The sequence below is a fragment of the Thunnus albacares genome, chromosome 12 (assembly GCF_914725855.1).
Source record: "Thunnus albacares chromosome 12, fThuAlb1.1, whole genome shotgun sequence".
NCBI classification, from domain to species: Eukaryota; Metazoa; Chordata; class Actinopteri; order Scombriformes; family Scombridae; genus Thunnus; species Thunnus albacares.
The window spans coordinates 33,999,003-34,020,283 of NC_058117.1; the positions used below are offsets into that span (position 1 = coordinate 33,999,003).

General features: G+C 41.3%; 2 protein-coding genes across 2 annotated transcripts in view; both read right to left on the bottom strand.

Moving 5' to 3' along the window:
* Window positions 1-594: 594 nt before the first annotated feature.
* c12h7orf25 (chromosome 12 C7orf25 homolog) lies at window positions 595-2,720 on the bottom strand. Its single transcript, XM_044367889.1, has 2 exons — window positions 2,594-2,720; window positions 595-1,955 (listed from the first exon to the last, which is right to left on the bottom strand). The coding sequence occupies exon 2, from the start codon at window positions 1,943-1,945 to the stop codon at window positions 686-688; it is 1,260 nt and encodes a 419-aa protein (XP_044223824.1). The 5' UTR covers window positions 1,946-1,955; window positions 2,594-2,720; the 3' UTR covers window positions 595-685.
* A 498-nt stretch (window positions 2,721-3,218) lies between these two features.
* Window positions 3,219-21,281, bottom strand: part of dnajc1 (DnaJ (Hsp40) homolog, subfamily C, member 1) — an 18,935-nt gene continuing 872 nt past the window's right edge. The window contains exons 2-12 of the mRNA XM_044367593.1: window positions 20,535-20,636; window positions 14,149-14,195; window positions 13,885-14,050; window positions 13,010-13,107; window positions 12,842-12,935; window positions 9,232-9,316; window positions 8,744-8,907; window positions 7,747-7,866; window positions 5,506-5,554; window positions 3,704-4,080; window positions 3,219-3,599 (exon numbers count right to left, since the gene is read on the bottom strand). Coding sequence (XP_044223528.1) covers window positions 3,531-3,599; window positions 3,704-4,080; window positions 5,506-5,554; window positions 7,747-7,866; window positions 8,744-8,907; window positions 9,232-9,316; window positions 12,842-12,935; window positions 13,010-13,107; window positions 13,885-14,050; window positions 14,149-14,195; window positions 20,535-20,636 — 1,371 coding nt within the window. The 3' untranslated portion in view covers window positions 3,219-3,530. The remainder of the gene's footprint in view (window positions 3,600-3,703; window positions 4,081-5,505; window positions 5,555-7,746; window positions 7,867-8,743; window positions 8,908-9,231; window positions 9,317-12,841; window positions 12,936-13,009; window positions 13,108-13,884; window positions 14,051-14,148; window positions 14,196-20,534; window positions 20,637-21,281) is intronic.

Below are 21,281 nucleotides of genomic sequence, written 5' to 3' on the forward strand. Positions count from 1 at the left end.
TTTTAGATCTGTGAATGTTTCTAGTGTTCAGCACTGATCTGTTCCTGTATCACATTATAAGCTTTGTGGTACTTTATATATTTCTGTATATTAAGAAAATACACAGGGAACACGTGTAAATCATGTGACATCTTGTCTGTTTTTGATGAGAACATACATTTGTTGTCACAATAGAACAATACTATAAATTTGAATTTCACTTTGTTGGTAAAATGACACATTTGAACCAGTTCATGGCTGAAATGAGCTCTGCTTTGTTTTTAGAGACAATATGTAGATGCTAAATGTCTTTAAAGAAGAAGCCTTTTCACCACTCAAGCTAAATGTTTTATTGGCATATAAAACTGTGAGATTCAACTTTTCACTCAAATTGTTCAGCTGAAATGATTATTATTATATTATTATATTATTTGTAATGAAAAATAGTTTTACATTCGTAACAAATGCAAAATAGAGGCATTGTGTGTGTGTGTGTGTGTGTGTGTGTGTGTGTGTGTGTGTGTCTGTGTGTGTGTGTGTGTGTGTGTTTGTGTGTGTGTGTGTGTGTGTGTGTGTGACCATGTGACCTCTGGTAACAAATGACAGACGAGCAGGAAGCGACTGTGACACTTTATTGATCTCAACAAAAATAACAGATCCATATTTACATGAACTCAAACTCCCATCAACCCCCTCTCTCTCTCAGTCAGACGGGCGTGGCTCGCCACTCTTTGCCCTCAGTCAGCGCTCGGGGTTGGTGGATGAACACACTGTATCGGACACCCTGATTGGCCGCCGCCCTGACGAAGCGGCTGTTTGCCGTCATGGTGACGGCTCTCAGAGAGTCTCCGGTGCCGAAGATGGTGAGCGAGCGGCGGTTGACCTTGGCGCTGGGCGTGAGGCTCAGCGAGCGCTCCGACGGCTGGTCGTCCACCAGGTGGAGGCGGGCCAGCAGCTGGCGGGCGCGCTCCTTCTCGCCATCGCCGCCCAGCGTGTCAAGGATCAGCTGGAAGTCGGTGACAGCTGCACGGCAGGCGAACAGCTCCTTCCCCTGCATGAAGGCGAGGAGGCGCGGCAGCACCGGCTCGCGGCGCTCCTGAGCCGCCTGCTCCGTCAGCACCACCTCCCTGAAGGCGAGGTGGCAGCGGCCGTGACTCAGAGCCGACACGTATGTGATGAGCGTGGTGATGTCCAGGTTCACGCGCTGACACTCCTCCACCTGAACCTGAGTGGGGAACGCCAGGCTCGCCACCACTGTGCCGCGGTCCACCCTGGTCAGCTCTGTCTCCGCCTCCTCTTCATCCTCAGATGCGTCACTGTCCCGCTGCTGCTCCTCCTCCTCCTGCTGCTCCTGCTGCTCCTCCTGAGCGCCACCCTCCTCCGTTACCACAGTGTTGACGGCGACGATGTCACCGCGGACGGAGACGCCCATGTGGTTGAGACGTGCGGCCATGGGGCTGGAGACGCCATTGTAGAAGGCAAAAACAACGTGCGGGTGGCGGTACTGGACAGGCTGCTGGCGGCTGGCCCGCAGGAACTCCTCCGCCTGCCGGACGATGCTCTTGTCGCCGTACTGGCCCCGCCCCTGCCAGATGTTGTGCAGAGCCTCCGCCTTCCTGCCCACCGCCTTCACCCAGGTGTGCCCGCCGTTCGCCACCACGTCCACCACCAGTGTCTGCCGGAGGCTGGCGGCATCCTGGTAGGTGAAGACGTGCAGTAAGGCCACCACGCCCTCCAGGCTCTCCGCCGTCTCCACAATGGCGGTCAAGTGTGTCAGGTTGGTGCTGTGCAGGTGAGATTCTTTGACCTGCAGCTCGCCGGCCTCCACCCGCCGCAGGAAGCGCAGCTCAGCACGCAGCTTCCCGCACAGCTTCCCCCAACCCTCCACCTGACCCAGAAGCTCCGCTCGCTGCAGCAACGCCTGCGCACAGCTGATTCGCTCCTGCAGCATCACCTGCAGAGACATGACATCACACCTGCAACAACGCAGGGTATTGATTATTGATCAGCAATAAGAGATATGTCACACATGACATCATCTGAAAAGTTTGGTTTTTGGCAGAAGAATATGGATTTGCAAATATATAATTTGGTTAAAATAATGAGCGAATTATTTAAATAAAACAGAGTTTAGTTTCATGCTGTTTGTAAAGTGAAAAAATGTTTCTAAACGGAAAAGATTTAAAATGTTTATCTGAGACAAACTTACTTCAGAGTTTCTATAAATAATGATTAGTTTAATAAAACCTGTGAAGCATTTTAAAAGATCTCTGTGACTTTGTTAGTCAATAAAATCATATAAAGGCAACAAACTCTTGTTTTTATTCCTGGTTTTGATGAGATGAGTTATTGTTTCAGCTTCAGCTGATCTCAGTTTGCTTCCAGACTGACTCGTATTTAAAGTCCCAACTTAAAGATGATTTTTCCATTTTTGCTTTGCTAAGAAGACATTTAGCAGCCAAGTTAGCTCGTTAGCTCCGCTGCTAACTCTGCGCAGTGTGACGTCATGCCGCTAACTACAGCCGGCTAGCTTAGCATAGCAACTCTGAACTTTCTCGCGTCGTTTTAAACACAATAAACACATTCAAATGTTTAAAGAATAAACGGGACTTACGGCCGCAGTCACCCGCGGGTTTAGCTAATGCTACTGCTAATGCTAACGGACAGCTTCTTCTGCTGCCGCTGACAGGAACACGCCGGCTTCCGCTATGTTTCACAATAAAAGCGTCACCCTCATTGGTCATCTTTCTTTACTTTTAAAACCACGATGACTTCCGGTCTGTTGTTAAATAATAATAAACAAACAGAAAGCGGGAAAATATCTTTGTAGACAAATAAATTTATACATATGCCGTGATCAGTGTGTGTGAGAGCTCGTGCAGGTTTCGTTATTTCACCAGCTGATCTACAAAACTACCTTTACTCACCTGAACCTGCCTGATGACGTCATATTCAGAGGACCAATAAACACGTCCATAGCTGACCACCGGTTGGAAACAGCCGGAAGTAAAACCGACGGTGATATTTCTACTTTCAGAGATTCATTTTATAGTTTTAAATTATTTTGGTCTCATTGAATCATTTTTTATGTGAAACTCAAAACAGAAATGAAGAAGTTAAAAAAATATAATGAGCTGAATAAACAAACAGAAGAGTTAAATAAATGTAAAGTGAAAGAATAAAGTAGAAGAAAATGGAGTACTTAGTTACCATGGCAACCTCAGAAAACACCACACAGCAACTGTTATTTATTTTATTCACAAAGTGAGTTCTCTACTTTCTTACTGCAGCAGATAATAAATATGTTTATTGATCAGTTGAACAGAAGTGATTGACAGCATGTTGAGTGGAGCTAAGGCACATGAAGCTGTGAGGTCAGAGGTCAGGTGACGTCGTCCTGTTTGACACCAGACATCGGTTAAAAAAACACACCTGACCAGGTGAGCCGATAAAAAAACAAAACATATCCATCTGATCAGGAGCCAGTTCACCTGGACAGGAATAAAACATGGGAGGTCAAAGGTCACAGCAGGAGGCAGGGTCAGCGTTCATCAGCTCTTGGCTTGTTTCCTCTTCTGAACGAGCTCCGCTAACATCTTGTAGCGAATCATACACTCCTCCTGAAACCAATACAATCAATCGGTTAATCGGTTCATCAATCAGTTAATCAATCAGTTAATTAATCAGCTATCGATCAGTTAACCCTACGGTCCCTTACAAGTACCTTGGTCTTGCCGGGGACCACCTTGGCGATGCGGTCCCAGCGTTCTCCGGTTCCTCTGGGGAACTGTTGCAGAGCGAGTTCCAGCAGCTTCTGTTGGCTCTGAGTCCAGGTGGTGTGGTCCTGAGGCTCCGCCTCCTCCTCCTCCGCTGCTGCTGCCGGGTCGAAATCTCTCTGCCGCCGACCTCTGACCCGGACCTCTCCCCCGTCTGCTGCTGTGACAGCCTTCCTGTTCCTCCTCCTGACCGCTGGAGCTTCCTCCTCCTCCTCTGGCTCCGCCTCCTCCTCACAGGCTCCACCCCCTCGCTGAGTCATCATGCTGTCAGGAAGTGACCTCACAGGAGGAGGCTGTCCCTTCAGCTCCGACAGCTTCACCAGACCTACAGCACAGTAGAACCTCCTTAGAACCTGATACTGACAGTAGAACCTCAGAAGAACCTGACGGTTACAGTAGAACCTCCTCAGAACCTGATACTGACAGTAGAACCTCCTTAGAACCTGATACTGACAGTAGAACCTCAGCAGAACCTGACGTTACAGTAGAACCTCCTTAGAACCTGATACTGACAGTAGAACCTCAGCAGAACCTGACGGTTACAGTAGAACCTCCTTAGAACCTGATACTGACAGTAGAACCTCAGCAGAACCTGACGTTACAGTAGAACCTCCTTAGAACCTGATACTGACAGTAGAACCTCAGCAGAACCTGACGGTTACAGTAGAACCTCCTCAGAACCTGATACTGACAGTAGAACCTCAGCAGAACCTGACGTTACAGTAGAACCTCCTTAGAACCTGATACTGACAGTAGAACCTCAGCAGAACCTGACGGTTACAGTAGAACCTCCTCAGAACCTGATACTGACAGTAGAACCTCAGCAGAACCTGACGGTTACAGTAGAACCTCCTCAGAACCTGATACTGACAGTAGAACCTCCTTAGAACCTGATACTGACAGTAGAACCTCAGCAGAACCTGACGTTACAGTAGAACCTCCTTAGAACCTGATACTGACAGTAGAACCTCAGCAGAACCTGACGGTTACAGTAGAACCTCCTTAGAACCTGATACTGACAGTAGAACCTCAGCAGAACCTGACGTTACAGTAGAACCTCCTTAGAACCTGATACTGACAGTAGAACCTCAGCAGAACCTGACGGTTACAGTAGAACCTCCTCAGAACCTGATACTGACAGTAGAACCTCCTTAGAACCTGATACTGACAGTAGAACCTCAGCAGAACCTGACGTTACAGTAGAACCTCCTTAGAACCTGATACTGACAGTAGAACCTCAGCAGAACCTGACGGTTACAGTAGAACCTCCTTAGAACCTGATACTGACAGTAGAACCTCAGCAGAACCTGACGTTACAGTAGAACCTCCTTAGAACCTGATACTGACAGTAGAACCTCAGCAGAACCTGACGGTTACAGTAGAACCTCCTCAGAACCTGATACTGACAGTAGAACCTCAGCAGAACCTGACGGTTACAGTAGAACCTCCTCAGAACCTGATACTGACAGTAGAACCTCCTTAGAACCTGATACTGACAGTAGAACCTCAGCAGAACCTGACGTTACAGTAGAACCTCCTTAGAACCTGATACTGACAGTAGAACCTCCTTAGAACCTGATACTGACAGTAGAACCTCAGCAGAACCTGACGTTACAGTAGAACCTCCTTAGAACCTGATACTGACAGTAGAACCTCCTTAGAACCTGATACTGACAGTAGAACCTCAGCAGAACCTGACGGTTACAGTAGAACCTAGTACTTGAACAGTAGAAACAGCAGTAGAGTTTACCTGAGGGAAGGCTCACGTTGTCTTTGGCCTGTTTGACTTTAGTCGTCACCTGTTGAAGGAAACAAACTTCAGTCAGTTTCAGGTGTTTAGAAGAACAAGATGACGTTTCTCTGTGGAGCACAGACAGGTCCAGGATATGGTTAGCCTAGCTTAACACAAAGACTGGAATCAGGGGGAAACTGTTAGCCTAGCTTAACACAAAGACTGGAATCAGGGGGAAACTGTTAGCCTAGCTCAGCACAAAGACTGGAATCAGGGGAAACTGTTAGCCTAGCTTAACACAAAGACTGAAATCGGGGAGAAACTGTTAGCCTAGCTTAGCACAAAGACTGGAATCAGGGGGAAACTGTTAGCCTAGCTTAACACAAAGACTGGAATCAGGGGAAACTGTTAGCCTAGCTTAGCACAAAGACTTGAATCAGGGGAAACTGTTAGCCTAGTTTAGCACAAAGACTTGAATCAGGGGAAACCGTTAGCCTAGCTTAGCACAAAGACTGGAATCGGGGGAAACCGTTAGCCTAGCTTAACACAAAGACTGGAATCGGGGGAAACCGTTAGCCTAGCTTAGCACAAAGACTGGAATCGGGGGAAACCGTTAGCCTAGCTTAGCACAAAGACTGGAATCGGGGGAAACCGTTAGCCTAGCTTAGCACAAAGACTGGAATCGGGGGAAATTGTTATGTTGTGTTCACACCAAACGCAAAGCAAATTCTTCGCATGATGAGATTACATATAAAGTCAATGTAAAGAAGCAAATTCGTGTGTATTCGCTCTGAGCGTCGCAAATGATGTGAATGACACAAATACGTGAAATTCGCACAAGTTGAAAATATTCAACTTCAGTGAAAATTTTGCACGTACCATGGGGCTGGACCGGGGGATTCGGCCGCGGTTTGGCGGCAGACAGACACACACCAGACCACCGGATTCTGCTGTAATCCAGAGCCGTTTAACGGTGGGAGGAATTTATTTTTTTAACTTTTAAACTGATTTATCTTCACTTTCACATCACGTTGACACCAGTGATGTCAACATAAACAACATCAATCCTCAAGATTCTCAGACAAGTAACGATAACGTTATTAAGGTGAAGCAGAAGTCTAAAGACAAGTTTCAGGCTAACTGGTTCAGAATATATCCGTGGCTCCAACTTGTGAAATGATTTGATTTGTAAAATGGACGGTGCTGCGCCTTTTACGCCTTTTACACCTTTTTAAACTTCAAGTTGCCACTCAGATGGCGTTTCTCATTCAGCAGCCTTGAAGAAAAAGCGTGAAGCAGATTCAGCAAAGAACGCGATGGCTGATGCTACTGAAGTTGTGCTGCTGCAGCGTGAGAAGGAAACGAACCACCTGTTTCATAGCAGAAAACAAATTGGCTAATTTGGTTAAATCTGGTTAAATTCATGAAAGACATGGAGTGTCGTTCCAATACCCCTGAACACAGACTCATCAAGTTCTGGAAGCTAACTTAATGAGAAAGGTCTGTCAGAAACGCACCAAGCTATTGCAAGAACACTTGTGGGTGATGTTGACAAGACTGGATGAGACCACAGACATCAGTAACAGTAAGCGAGTCATTGCATATGTCAGGTACATAGATAACAACAAGACTAAAACTAATTGTTCAAGAACTCTGAAATTGTAGAGCGGACGTCTTTTTTGAGGATGTGAAGAAACTGTTGGTGCTGCTGTTCTGACAGGACGCCGCCAAGCAGCTGTTAAGTCCTGACGCAGCCAGATCTGTGCAACTGGTGAAAAGGTTTCAGCAGCATTTGAGGTAAATGTTTGTAATAACTCTGCTGCATGAATTACAGAAACAACTGAAGTTCACCCAGACACATACAGCGAGATGCTGCCAGTTCACAGCGATTATCGGTTTAGATCACTGAAAGCCCTGAGAGACGTCCTGGAGCACACGGCCGCCTCCAACACTCACTCAGGTCCACTGACGGCTCTCTGCTGGCAGAGATCTTATTAAAGATCGTGACTGTTGTTTAAGACGTCATCTACAAACTAAACTGATCAGCAGCTTCGTCTCCTCTCAGAGAAACCTGATGTTTACTACAAGAGAATCAAATGTTTTCAGCTTACAACTCCAAAATAAAGGCAGATGTATTGTAAGTATTGACACATAAAACCCTCTACAACACAATATTGATAACTTATGATAAACTGATCTCTGACTAATATGCAGTTTATCAGGTTTCTGACATCACTGATCACCAGTACGATGTCTTACATCAGTCACTGATCTCCCCAGCTCATGGGCGATCTTCTCCCAGCGACCCGGAGTTCCTCCTGGGAATTTAACCATCAACCTGCTGAGGAAGCTCAGCTCGTCCTCCGTCCAGTCTGCAGCCTGAGGACACAGAGACAGAGACATCATTCAGGTGTCCATCACACCTGAAGACACAGAGACAAACCTTCTGTCTTTAACCAAACTGCATCAACCAGGGCAGGAAATTCACTGTTTTTACCCTCATGAAATATGTTCCAGTTATTTCAAATGATGTGAAACACTTGTTGCATAACGACCGATATTCACTGACTCTTATTAAAACAGTGAAGATAGCAGCCGAACTTATAATGAACATTTAATGAGTAAAAATACTCACACTGATAATCTCAGTGACAGATTAGAACATTTAATGCAGATTTTATTTTCAAAAGTAGAAACAATAAAGACAACGTTACGTAACGTCAGTTCAACATGTCAGCAACATTACTGATTGTCTGCATGTTCTGTTTGAAGTGTGACAGGTTTGAATTAACAAACTGTTGCTGCTGCCTCACAGAGCGGGAGGGGGGGGGGGAGGGGGGGGGGAGGGGGGGGGGAGGGGAGACAGACTGTGCAGGTACGGAAACCCAGCTGGCCCAGACATTTCCCAGTTGCACATTTACTACAGAGCAACATCTGGATCAAGTCTTTAACTGATTATTTTACATTTCAAAGCTCCTCATCCCGACTCCAAGGGCAACTTTACATTTTTAGGAGCAAAGCCTCCGTTAATTTCAGACCCTGGAATGAACTGATCGGATCAATAACAGAAGGCAGGAAGTATACCACGGCCAAACAGCCGGTGCCGTGGACGCCCCAATAAATTTGTATTTATCAAAGGCCAAAGTGGCCTCACCCTAAAAACATCAGATCAATAATATCAGACCTTCTCCTTCTTGTTCTGTCTATAACTGTAATATGAACTGATCAGATCAATAACAGATCAATAATATCAGACCTTCTTCTTGGCAGCCTTGCGGTCCTGCAGCCAGTCATCCATCTGGTCTTCGATGTCCTCGATGGACGCGGTCTGCTGGTAACTCTGGTAGTTCAGGTTCTCTGCTGACGGCTCGTAAACTGGAAACTCCACCTTCGGCTTCTTCACCTTCGGCCTCTTCTCTCCTGAGAGGACGAACAGAAAGTCTTAAGAGTCGAACGATTAAATCATTTCATCTGAACAGGAAGTCAGCCGTCAGCCAGCGGACGTCTGTACTGGGCGCAGCTGGCGTAGGAGTGAACATGGCCCCGCCTCCAACACTGCCGTGGTGCATTCAGGTGCTGCTGGGACAGTCCGACACTGTCAGTAGCTCAAACACTAAAGAGACTGATCACTGATCATTGACTGTGATTGATTATCAACAACTTCAACGCCTGTCAGTTTTATATAAATAAGCTGAAACTACGGCAGCCTGGAAGGAAAAATAATAAAATAATAAAAATGTTTACTGGTCACAACTTCTTGTTCAGCTTCAGCTTCTTCTCTCTGCTGCTGCTTCATCTGCTGGTACTCCTCATAGTACTGCTGCATCTCCTGCAACACAGACAGGTAACAGACAGGTTAACAGACAGGTTAACAGACAGGTAAACAGGTAACAGACAGGTAAACAGACAGGTAAACAGGTAAACAGACAGGTAAACAGACAGGTAAACAGGTTAACAGACAGGTTAACAGACAGGTAAACAGGTAAACAGACAGGTAAACAGGTAACAGACAGGTTAACAGACAGGTAAACAGGTAAACAGACAGGTAAACAGACAGGTAAACAGGTAACAGACAGGTAAACAGACAGGTAAACAGACAGGTAAACAGGTAACAGACAGGTAAACAGACAGGTAAACAGGTAACAGACAGGTAAACAGACAGGTAAACAGGTAACAGACAGGTAAACAGGTAAACAGACAGGTAAACAGGTAACAGACAGGTAAACAGACAGGTAAACAGGTAAACAGACAGGTAAACAGGTAAACAGACAGGTAAACAGGTAACAGACAGGTAAACAGACAGGTAAACAGGTAACAGACAGGTAAACAGGTAAACAGACAGGTAAACAGGTAAACAGACAAGTAAACAGACAGGTTAACAGGTAACAGACAGGTAAACAGACAGGTAAACAGGTAACAGACAGGTAAACAGACAGGTAAACTGACAGGTAAACAGACAGGTAAACAGGTAACAGACAGGTAAACAGGTAACAGACAGGTAAACAGACAGGTAAACAGGTAACAGACAGGTAAACAGACAGGTAAACAGGTAACAGACAGGTAAACAGACAGGTAAACAGACAGGTAAACAGGTAACAGACAGGTAAACAGGTAACAGACAGGTAAACAGACAGGTAAACAGACAGGTAAACAGGTAACAGACAGGTAAACAGACAGGTAAACAGACAGGTAAACAGACAGGTAAACAGACAGGTTAACAGACAGGTAAACAGACAGGTAAACAGACAGGTAAACAGACAGGTTAACAGACAGGTAAACAGACAGGTAAACAGGTAACAGACAGGTAAACAGACAGGTAAACAGACAGGTAAACAGGTAACAGACAGGTAAACAGACAGGTAAACAGGTAACAGACAGGTAAACAGACAGGTAAACAGACAGGTAAACAGGTAACAGACAGGTAAACAGACAGGTAAACAGGTCACAGACAGGTAAACAGACAGGTAAACAGGTCACAGACAGGTAAACAGACAGGTAAACAGACAGGTAAACAGGTAACAGACAGGTAAACAGACAGGTAAACAGGTAACAGACAGGTAAACAGACAGGTAAACAGACAGGTAAACAGGTAACAGACAGGTAAACAGACAGGTTAACAGACAGGTAAATAGGTAACAGACAGGTAAACAGGTAAACAGGTAACAGACAGGTAAACAGACAGGTAAACTGACAGGTAAACAGGTAACAGACAGGTAAACAGGTAAACAGACAGGTAAACAGGTAACAGACAGGTAAACAGGTAAACAGACAGGTAAACAGGTAACAGACAGGTAAACAGGTAACAGACAGGTAAACAGGTAAACAGACAGGTAAACAGGTAACAGACAGGTAAACAGACAGGTAAACAGACAGGCAAACAGACAGGTAAACAGACAGGTAAACAGGTAAACAGACAGGTAAACAGACAGGTGAACAGACAAGTAAACAGGTAAACAGACAGGTAAACAGATAAACAGACAGGTAAACAGGTAAACAGACAGGTAAACAGACAGGCAAACAGACAGGTAAACAGACAGGTAAACAGGTAAACAGACAGGTAAACAGACAGGTGAACAGACAAGTAAACAGGTAAACAGACAGGTAAACAGATAAACAGACAGGTAAACAGGTAAACAGACAGGTAAACAGGTAAACAGACAGGTAAACAGGTCACAGACAGGTAACAGACAGGTAAACAGACAGGTAAACAGGTAACAGACAGGTAAACTGACAGGTAAACAGGTAAACAGACAAGTAAACAGGTAACAGACAGGTAAACAGGTAAACAGACAGGTAAACAGGTAACAGACAGGTAAACAGACAGGTAAACAGACAGGTGAACAGACAGGTGAACAGACAGGTAAACAGACAGGTGAACAGACAAGTAAACAGGTAAACAGACAGGTAAACTGACAGGTAAACAGGTAACAGACAGGTAAACTGACAGGTAAACAGGTAACAGACAGGTAAACAGACAGGTGAACAGACAAGTAAACAGGTAAACTGACAGGTAAACAGGTAACAGACAGGTAAACAGACAGGTAAACAGTCAAGTAAACAGACAAGTAAACAGACTGGTAACAGACAGGTAACAGACAGGTAAACAGACAGGTGAACAGACAAGTAAACAGGTAAACAGACAGGTGAACAGACAAGTAAACAGGTAAACTGACAGGTAAACAGGTAACAGACAGGTAAACAGACAAGTAAACAGGTAAACTGACAGGTAAACAGGTAACAGACAGGTCACAGACAGGTCACAGACAAGTAAACAGACTGATAACAGACAGGTAAACTGACAGGTAAACAGACAGGTAAACAGACAGGTAAACAGACAGGTAAACAGACAGGTAAACAGACAGGTCACAGACAAGTAAACAGACTGGTAACAGACAAGTAAACAGACTGGTAACAGACAGGTACACAGACAAGTAAACAGACAAGTAAACAGACAGGTAAACTGACAGGTAAACTGACAGGTAAACAGACAGGTAAACAGGTAAACAGACAGGTAAACAGACAGGTAAACTGACAGGTAAACAGGTAAACAGACAGGTAAACAGACAGGTAAACAGACAGGTAACAGACAAGTAAACAGACTGGTAACAGACAGGTAAACAGACAGGTAAACAGACAGGTCACAGACAGGTTAACAGACAGGTAAACAGGTAAACAGACAGGTCACAGACAGGTCACAGACAGGTCACAGACAGGTAAACAGACAGGTAAAAAGACAGGTAAACAGACAGGTAACAAACAGGTAAACAGACAGGTTAACAGACAGGTAAACAGACAGGTAAACAGACAGGTAAACAGACAGGTAAACAGACAGGTAACAGACAGGTCACAGACAGGTAAACAGACAGGTAAAAAGACAGGTAAACAGACAGGTAACAAACAGGTAAACAGACAGGTAAACAGACAGGTTAACAGACAGGTAAACAGACAGGTAAACAGACAGGTAAACAGACAGGTCACAGACAGGTAAACAGACAGGTAAACAGACAGGTAAACAGACAGGTAAACAGACAGGTAACAGACAGGTCACAGACAGGTAAACAGACAGGTAAAAAGACAGGTAAACAGACAGGTAACAAACAGGTAAACAGACAGGTAAACAGACAGGTTAACAGACAGGTAAACAGACAGGTAAACAGACAGGTAAACAGACAGGTCACAGACAGGTAAACAGACAGGTAAACAGACAGGTAAACAGACAGGTCACAGACAGGTAAACAGACAGGTAACAGACAGGTAAACAGACAGGTAAACAGACAGGTCACAGACAAGTAAACAGACAGGTAAACAGGTAAACAGACAGGTAAACAAACAGGTAAACAGACAGGTAGCGTACCTGGAGGGTCTGCGGCAGGTTTTTGATGGACAGGTAAAGCCAGATGCTCAGCTTCAGAGGGAGGATGTCGTGCCAGTGAGGTCGGTCCTGAACTCTGAAACAAACAAACAATAAACAACAGAAACAAGGCGGTAAACAGGAGATGCAGTGATGATGTCACAGCTGTACCTGTCGGGCCGGTCCTGGCTGATACATCTCAGCTCGTCTGCAGGTCTGGAGTTTAACTTCTTCTTCTTCTCTTTCTTCTTCTTACTCAGCAGCTCGTCCTGCAAACATGGAGGATTCGTCATCAGTAGGGTTGGGCATCAAGAACCGGTTCCAAATTAGAACCAGTTCCAATATTCAGATTCCAAAGGAAACATTAAGAAATGTTAATTCCGATTCTGCTCATCGGTTCCTAAACGTGCCAGATACCTTCAAGCACGTGGCTGCCAGGATCTGTCTCCGTCATGCATCACTGCAACAGCGGGTCAGTTTATTTACAAAGGAGCACGCGCTGCTGACATCACAACAGTACTGAGAGAAAGACGGTCAAACAATACAAGGGGCGTGTTGTTTTAAGTGCTGGTGAGACAATGAAATACGATCCAGCAGTCCGTTGGAGTAACAGATCATTGCGTTTAAAGTCTGATCAGAAAAACCCTGCATAGCAGTTTGTAATAATGTTAGTTATCATGCTGCAGCTCTGTTTACTAGTGTGCACGTGACACGTGACATGTGACACGTGACACGTGACATGTGACACGTGACATGTGTCACGTGACGACACACTGAAGGAACAATGAGACAGAAAAGACTTTGAATTACTTATTTTAATGAAACAGTAAGTAATAAGTAAATTCTTAAAAGATTTTTGTTATCAAAACATTTGACCTTTTTTAAATTTTTTTAACCGTACTGGAATTGAAACTGGGAATCGATAAGAACCAGAATCGATTAGCAGAATTGGAATCAGAATCAATAAAATTCAAGCGATAACCATCCCTAGTCATCAGGTCATATGACCTGCTCTCTTCTGATTGGCTGTTGTGATTGGTTCTCACCAGCTGTTTCTCCAAGTAGATGGACCAGATGACGGCGTAATGTCCCACGGTGAGGATGAGGAAGAGGAGGAAGGCCAGCTCAGCGTTACTCATCTTCCTCACCCGTCTATAGTAGAAGACTGGCTGCCGCCAATCAGGAAGCCCGTTCACCAGGATGTCATCGTACCTGCACACACACACACACACACACACACAGCTGCAGAGGTCTGTCTGTGCGTTCTGATTGGCTGAGAGGTGACTGTGATGCAGACAGGTGAGTCTCACCTGCGTCGTCTCTCCTCATCCTTCAGGACTTCATAAATGGCGACCAGCTGAAGAGAAAACAGAGTCATCAAAAGGATTTAATTTGAAGAAGAACTTTATTGATCCCTGTGAGGAAACTGATCCTCTGCATTGACCCATCCTACACACACACACACACACACACACACACACACACACACACACAGCAGGGACAACAGACATCTTGAACGGGAAGAAACTAAGTTCACAGAGAAGTTTTTATGTACAAAGCAAAACACATTTTCAAGAGAAGTAGTCAATGTGTTTCACCTACGATATAATAAGCTGTCAGACAGGATCCCTGCAGTGTGTATCTTAAACTTTGGTTTCTAGGATTAAATCAAGAGATGTTTTTATGTGTCTAATTTATAAGTAGTGAAAAAAGTTAAAAGCTAGTAGAGCAAACTCATTCTTAATTTATGATAAATTATGTCAAATGCCATAAAAATGTCTTCCTTGTACAAGAACCTGAAAAAAAGCTATGGGGGTAGTGGGCACCTCTGTCTCATCCTACACTGAAGAGGAAAATATGATGAGTGTGTCATTTGTTCTAACCGAAGCCAAAGGGGAGAAATATAACAATCTGACCCTGGAGATAAAAGTGTCACCCAAACCAAAACACCAGCGAACATAAAGCAGGTAGCCTCATTCCACACCATCGAAGGCTTTCTCAGCATCCAAGGACAGAGGATAGAGGATATTAAACACATGCCTGACATATACAAAAAGTCTATTTTTAATAAAGAGGAGATAATATTGAGCAAAATAGACTTAAGGCGAAGAGGCAGCACTTTAGCCAGTATCTTAAGGACAATGTTAAGGAGACTTAAGGGATGGCAGGAGGAGCAATTAAGAGGATCCTTTTTCAAAAGTAGGGATATTGACGCCTGACGGCGGGTTTGAGGGAGGTTCGATGAATCTAAACTATTATCAAATACAGAGTCAAGTAAAGGACTCTCTGTAAATTCTGTAGGAAAACCATCTGGCCTGGACTCTCGCCTCTCTGCATAGACGTAACAGCATTTTTTTACTTCATATAAGGCAACAGGATGATCTAGGGATTCTTTAGAGTAACTTTCACAGATAGATTTTCAAAAATGTATCCATTAAACCCAGATCAGTTGGATGTTCAGAAGTAGATTAGAATAAAAGTCACAGAATTGTTTATTAATATCCAAGGGGTCCGTTGGGATCTACTGGGCCAATTCCAGTGTTAAAGAAAGTAGGAAGTAAAGTAGTAAGTTTAGGAAGTAAATAAGTAGTAAGTAAGAAAGTAAATCAGTAGTAAGTAAGGAAGTAAATAAGTAGTTAGTAGTAAGTAAAGAAGTAAGGACGATAGTAAATAGCAGTAAGTAAAGAAGTAAATAAGTAGTAAGTAAGAAAGTAAATAGTAAGTAGTAAGTAAAGAAGTAGTAAGTAAGAAAGTAAATAGTAAGTAGTAAGTAAGAAAGTAAATAAGTAGTAAGTAAGAAAGTAAATAAGTAGTAAGTAAGAAAGTAAATAAGTGGTAAGTAAGGAGGTAAATAAGTAGTAAGTAAATAAGTAGTAAGTAAGAAAGTAAATAAGTAGTAAGTAAGAAAGTAAATAAGTAGTAAGTAAAAAAGTAAATAAGTAGTAAGTAAGAAAGTAAATAAGTAGTAAGTAAGAAAGTAAATAAGTAGTAAGTAAGAAAGTAAATAAGTAGTAAGTAAGAAAGTAAATAAGTAGTAAGTAAGAAAGTAAATAGTAAGTAGTAAGTAAAGAAGTAGTAAGTAAGAAAGTAAATAGTAAGTAGTAAGTAAGAAAGTAAATAAGTAGTAAGTAAGAAAGTAAATAAGTGGTAAGTAAGGAGGTAAATAAGTAGTAAGTAAGAAAGTAAATAATAAGTAGTAAGTAAAGAAGTAGTAAGTAAGAAAGTAAATAAGTAGTAAGTAAGAAAGTAAATAAGTGGTAAGTAAGAAAGTAAATAAGTAGTAAGTAAGAAAGTAAAAAGTAGTAAGTAAGAAAGTAAATAAGTAGTAAGTAAGAAAGTAAATAAGTAGTAAGTAAGAAAGTAAATAAGTAGTAAGTAAGAAAGTAAAAAGTAGTAAGTAAGAAAGTAAATAAGTAGTAAGTAAGAAAGTAAATAAGTAGTAAGTAAGAAAGTAAATAAGTGGTAAGTAAGGAGGTAAATAAGTAGTAAGTAAGAAAGTAAATAGTAAGTAGTAAGTAAAGAAGTAGTAAGTAAGAAAGTAAATAAGTAGTAAGTAAGGAGGTAAATAAGTAGTAAGTAAGAAAGTAAAAAGTAGTAAGTAAGAAAGTAAATAAGTAGTAAGTAAGAAAGTAAATAAGTAGTAAGTAAGAAAGTAAATAAGTGGTAAGTAAGGAGGTAAATAAGTAGTAAGTAAGAAAGTAAATAGTAAGTAGTAAGTAAAGAAGTAGTAAGTAAGAAAGTAAATAAGTGGTAAGTAAGAAAGTAAATAAGTAGTAAGTAAGAAAGTAAAAAGTAGTAAGTAAGAAAGTAAATAAGTAGTAAGTAAGAAAGTAAATAAGTAGTAAGTAAGAAAGTAAAAAGTAGTAAGTAAGAAAGTAAATAAGTAGTAAGTAAGAAAGTAAATAGTAAGTAGTAAGTAAAGAAGTAGTAAGTAAGAAAGTAAATAGTAAGTAGTAAGTAAGAAAGTAAATAGTAAGTAGTAAGTAAAGAAGTAGTAAGTAAGAAAGTAAATAAGTAGTAAGTAAGAAAGTAAATAAGTAGTAAGTAAGAAAGTAAATAGTAAGTAGTAAGTAAAGAAGTAGTAAGTAAGAAAGTAAATAGTAAGTAGTAAGTAAGAAAGTAAATAAGTAGTAAGTAAGAAAGTAAATAAGTGGTGAGTAAGGAGGTAAATAAGTAGTAAGTAAGAAAGTAAAAAGTAGTAAGTAAGAAAGTAAATAAGTAGTAAGTAAGAAAGTAAATAAGTAGTAAGTAAGAAAGTAAATAAGTGGTAAGTAAGGAGGTAAATAAGTAGTAAGTAAGAAAGTAAATAGTAAGTAGTAAGTAAAGAAGTAGTAAGTAAGAAAGTAAATAAGTGGTAAGTAAGAAAGTAAATAAGTAGTAAGTAAGAAAGTAAAAAGTAGTAAGTAAGAAAGTAAATAAGTAGTAAGTAAGAAAGTAAATAAGTAGTAAGTAAGAAAGTAAAAAGTAGTAAGTAAGAAAGTAAAAAGTAGTAAGTAAGAAAGTAAATAAGTAGTAAGTAAGAAAGTAAATAAGTAGTAAGTAAGAAAGTAAATAGTAAGTAGTAAGTAAAGAAGTAGTAAGTAAGAAAGTAAATAAGTGGTAAGTAAGAAAGTAAATAAGTAGTAAGTAAGAAAGTAAATAAGTAGTAAGAAAGTAAATAAGAAGTAAGAAAGTAAATAAGTAGTAAGTAAGAAAGTAAATAGTAAGTAGTAAGTAAAGAAGTAGTAAGTAAGAAAGTAAATAAGTAGTAAGTAAGAAAGTAAATAAGTAGTAAGTAAGAAAGTAAATAGTAAGTAGTAAGTAAAGAAGTAGTAAGTAAGAAAGTAAATAGTAAGTAGTAAGTAAGAAAGTAAATAAGTAGTAAGTAAGAAAGTAAATAAGTGGTGAGTAAGGAGGTAAATAAGTAGTAAGTAAGAAAGTAAATAGTAAGTAGTAAGTAAAGAAGTAGTAAGTAAGAAAGTAAATAAGTGGTGAGTAAGGAGGTAAATAAGTAGTAAGTAAGAAAGTAAATAAGTGGTAAGTAAGAAAGTAAATAAGTAGTAAGTAAGAAAGTAAAAAGTAAGTAGTAAGTAAGAAAGTAAATAAGTAGTAAGTAAGAAAGTAAATAAGTGGTAAGTAAGAAAGTAAATAAGTAGTAAGAAAGTAAAAAGTAGTAAGTAAGAAAGTAAATAAGTAGTAAGTAAGAAAGTAAATAAGTAGTAAGTAAGAAAGTAAATAAGTGGTAAGTAAGGAGGTAAATAAGTAGTAAGTAAGAAAGTAAATAGTAAGTAGTAAGTAAAGAAGTAGTAAGTAAGAAAGTAAATAAGTGGTAAGTAAGAAAGTAAAAAGTAGTAAGTAAGAAAGTAAATAAGTAGTAAGTAAGAAAGTAAAAAGTAGTAAGTAAGAAAGTAAGTAAGTAGTAAGTAAGAAAGTAAAAAGTAGTAAGTAAGAAAGTAAATAAGTAGTAAGTAAGAAAGTAAAAAGTAGTAAGTAAGAAAGTAAAAAGTAGTAAGTAAGAAAGTAAATAAGTAGTAAGTAAGAAAGTAAATAAGTAGTAAGTAAGAAAGTAAATAAGTAGTAAGTAAGAAAGTAAATAAGTAGTAAGTAAGAAAGTAAATAAGTAGTAAGTAAGAAAGTAAAAAGTAGTAAGTAAGAAAGTAAATAAGTAGTAAGTAAGAAAGTAAATAAGTAGTAAGTAAGAAAGTAAAAAGTAGTAAGTAAGAAAGTAAATAAGTAGTAAGTAAGAAAGTAAAAAGTAGTAAGTAAGAAAGTAAATAAGTAGTAAGTAAGAAAGTAAAAAGTAGTAAGTAAGAAAGTAAATAAGTAGTAAGTAAGAAAGTAAATAAGTAGTAAATAAGGAAGTGAAGAAGACATTGCACATGACTCTAGAAAACTCTTTATGCACTCAGATGTTTTTGATTTAGTAATCGTTCTAATTCAAGATTTATCCAATGAAGGTTAATCACATAGTTTAAGTTCCCAGATAAAACTCACGGTTCGGATCGTATCACGGATTTGAGTCACGGATTGGATCATTTTTCAGATTAGCAAAAATTTTTTAAAAAATAAGGTGGGGGGAGACAAATAAAACTTTGCTTTCCATATATTCTGTAAAACACAGCAGGGAACTTTTGCCCATGGTCTTAATTGAAAACAACATTCAGATGTCCAATGTTTAAATAAAATCTTAAAATATATAAAATATTAAATGCTCAATTGTTAAATTACATTGCAATATGAGGCCTGATACCTTCTTCTTTTAAGCATGGTAGTGAATGAAACAACAGCCTGTTTCCAAATCATCAAAACTTGATAACTTACAAACATGAACACACGTCATCCTGCAGCTTCGTTTGTTGAACTAGCCTCCAAACAATCAGGCACATCCTGTCCCAAAAAGATGCAGAAAAACTAGTCCACGACTAGCAGAGCCTTCAGCTATCAGGCTCCTCTCCTGTGGAACCATCTTCCAGATTGGGTCCGGGGTGCAGACACCCTCTCTATGTTTAAGAGTAGGCTTCAAACTTTCCTTTTTGATAAAGCTTATAGTTAGGGCCGACCAGGCTCGCCTTGGATCAGCCCTTAGTTATGCTGCTATAGGCCTAGACTGCCGGGGGACTTCCCATGATGCACTGAGCTCCTCTCTCCTCCTCCTCCTCTCCATCTGTATGCATTCATGTAACATCAATGCATGTCACTAACTTTGCTTCTTCCCCGGAGTTTTTTTTTCTCATCTCACAGGAAACCCTGAGTTCTGGGCCGAGCCTTCACGGTCCTTCACAGTCCTGATGGCATCCTTCCCTGGCTGTTGCTGTTGCTGCTGTTGTCGTTGTCGTTGTGATTGTTGTTCTTCTGTCCCCCCTCCCCCTTTCCCTCTCTCTTTCTCTCTCTCAACCCAACCGGTCAAAGCAGATGGCCGCCCACCAAGAGCCGGGTTCTGCTTGAGGTTTCTACCCGTTAAAGGGGAGTTTTTCCTTACCGCTGTCGCCAAGTGCTGCTCATGGGGGAACTGTTGGGTCTCTGTAAATTAAAGAGTTCGGTCTTGACCTGCTCTATGTGAAAAGTGCCTTAAGATGACTTTTGTTGTGATTTGGCGCTACATAAATAAAAATTGATTGATTGAAACAAACATTCCCCGCTAATGTCAGTTAATGTTAGCAGCTACGTAGCTAATTAGCGGCTCAGCTGCAGCACATTAAACATCATGTAAACATACCTGCAGATGTCACTACAGACCCGTTAAATGCTGATTTGGTCGTTGCTCTTCAAAATCCCTGTTAGTGACACGCTGTCTGTCCATGACTTGTACTTACAGCCATTTGTTTACTTTGTCTTAAATGAGACATTAAATTTTGCAATTAAACCACAGTTCACATGTGTGCTGAACCCTGAGGGGCGATCCGTACGGATCACAGATCAACTATGATCCGTTGCATCACTACTGAACAGTGTCTCACCTGTCTGAATGGTGTCTCACCTGTCTGAACGGTGTCTCACCTGTCTGAACGGTGTCTCACCTGTCTGAACGGTGTCTCACCTGTCTGAACGGTGTGTCACCTGTCTGAACGGTGTCTCACCTGTCTGAACGGTGTCTCACCTGTCTGAACGGTGTCTCACCTGTCTGAACGGTGTCTCACCTGTCTGAACGGTGTCTCACCTGTCTGAACGGTGTCTCACCTGTCTGAACGGTGTCTCACCTGTCTGAACAGTGTCTCACCTGTCTGAACTGAGTTTCAGCATTTTCATCTTTGTTTTTGTCAGGATGCAGAGTGAGAGAGAGACGCCGATATGCCTTCTTTATCTCTGCTGCTGAAGCGTCCTGAAGACACAGAAAGAGACAGACAGGTGAGCAGGTTCCAAACACTCACCTGTTCAGGTGTGTAACTCTTCTTCTACACCTGTGACTAAGCCAACAAAAGCATCAACAGTTAGGTGAGCTGAGGATCTGATGACTGAAAGGAGCTCACTGCAGTTGACATATAAAATCAGCTTGTATATCATTAAAGTTTATATTATTAGTAGTAATATTATTATAAGACATTAGAAGACGTCACAGGTTTACTGCCAAGTAGGTTTTCACATTCAAGGGATTTGCTTCTGATGACACATAACAGTGAACACAGAGCGAGAACGAAAACCTGCAACTACCAGAAATATATGTGACAAATTAACAACTGAAGATAAGAAAAAGTGGTGACAAGAATAATGAGAGAAGATGTGTCTTAATGTAACATAAGATTTAAATGTTCCAAATATGGTGGCTGATTCCAGGTTCGTCCTCTAATCCAGTGGTTCTCAAAGTGAGGTCCGGGGATCCCCAGGGGAACGCGAGGACGTTCCAGGGAGTCCCCAGTGAAAAGGGGAAGAATCTATTTTCACTATAATTGCATCTATAAGTAGCACAGTGACAGAATCTATGAGGGTTTTGGTCCTGAGTTTCATACACTTTCTGTAATAAAACGTC

Bases quoted from the DNA above. Each gene is read 5' to 3' on its own strand.
- c12h7orf25 (XM_044367889.1), bottom strand. From the start codon at position 1,945: ATGTCTCTGCAGGTGATGCTGCAGGAGCGAATCAGCTGTGCGCAGGCG.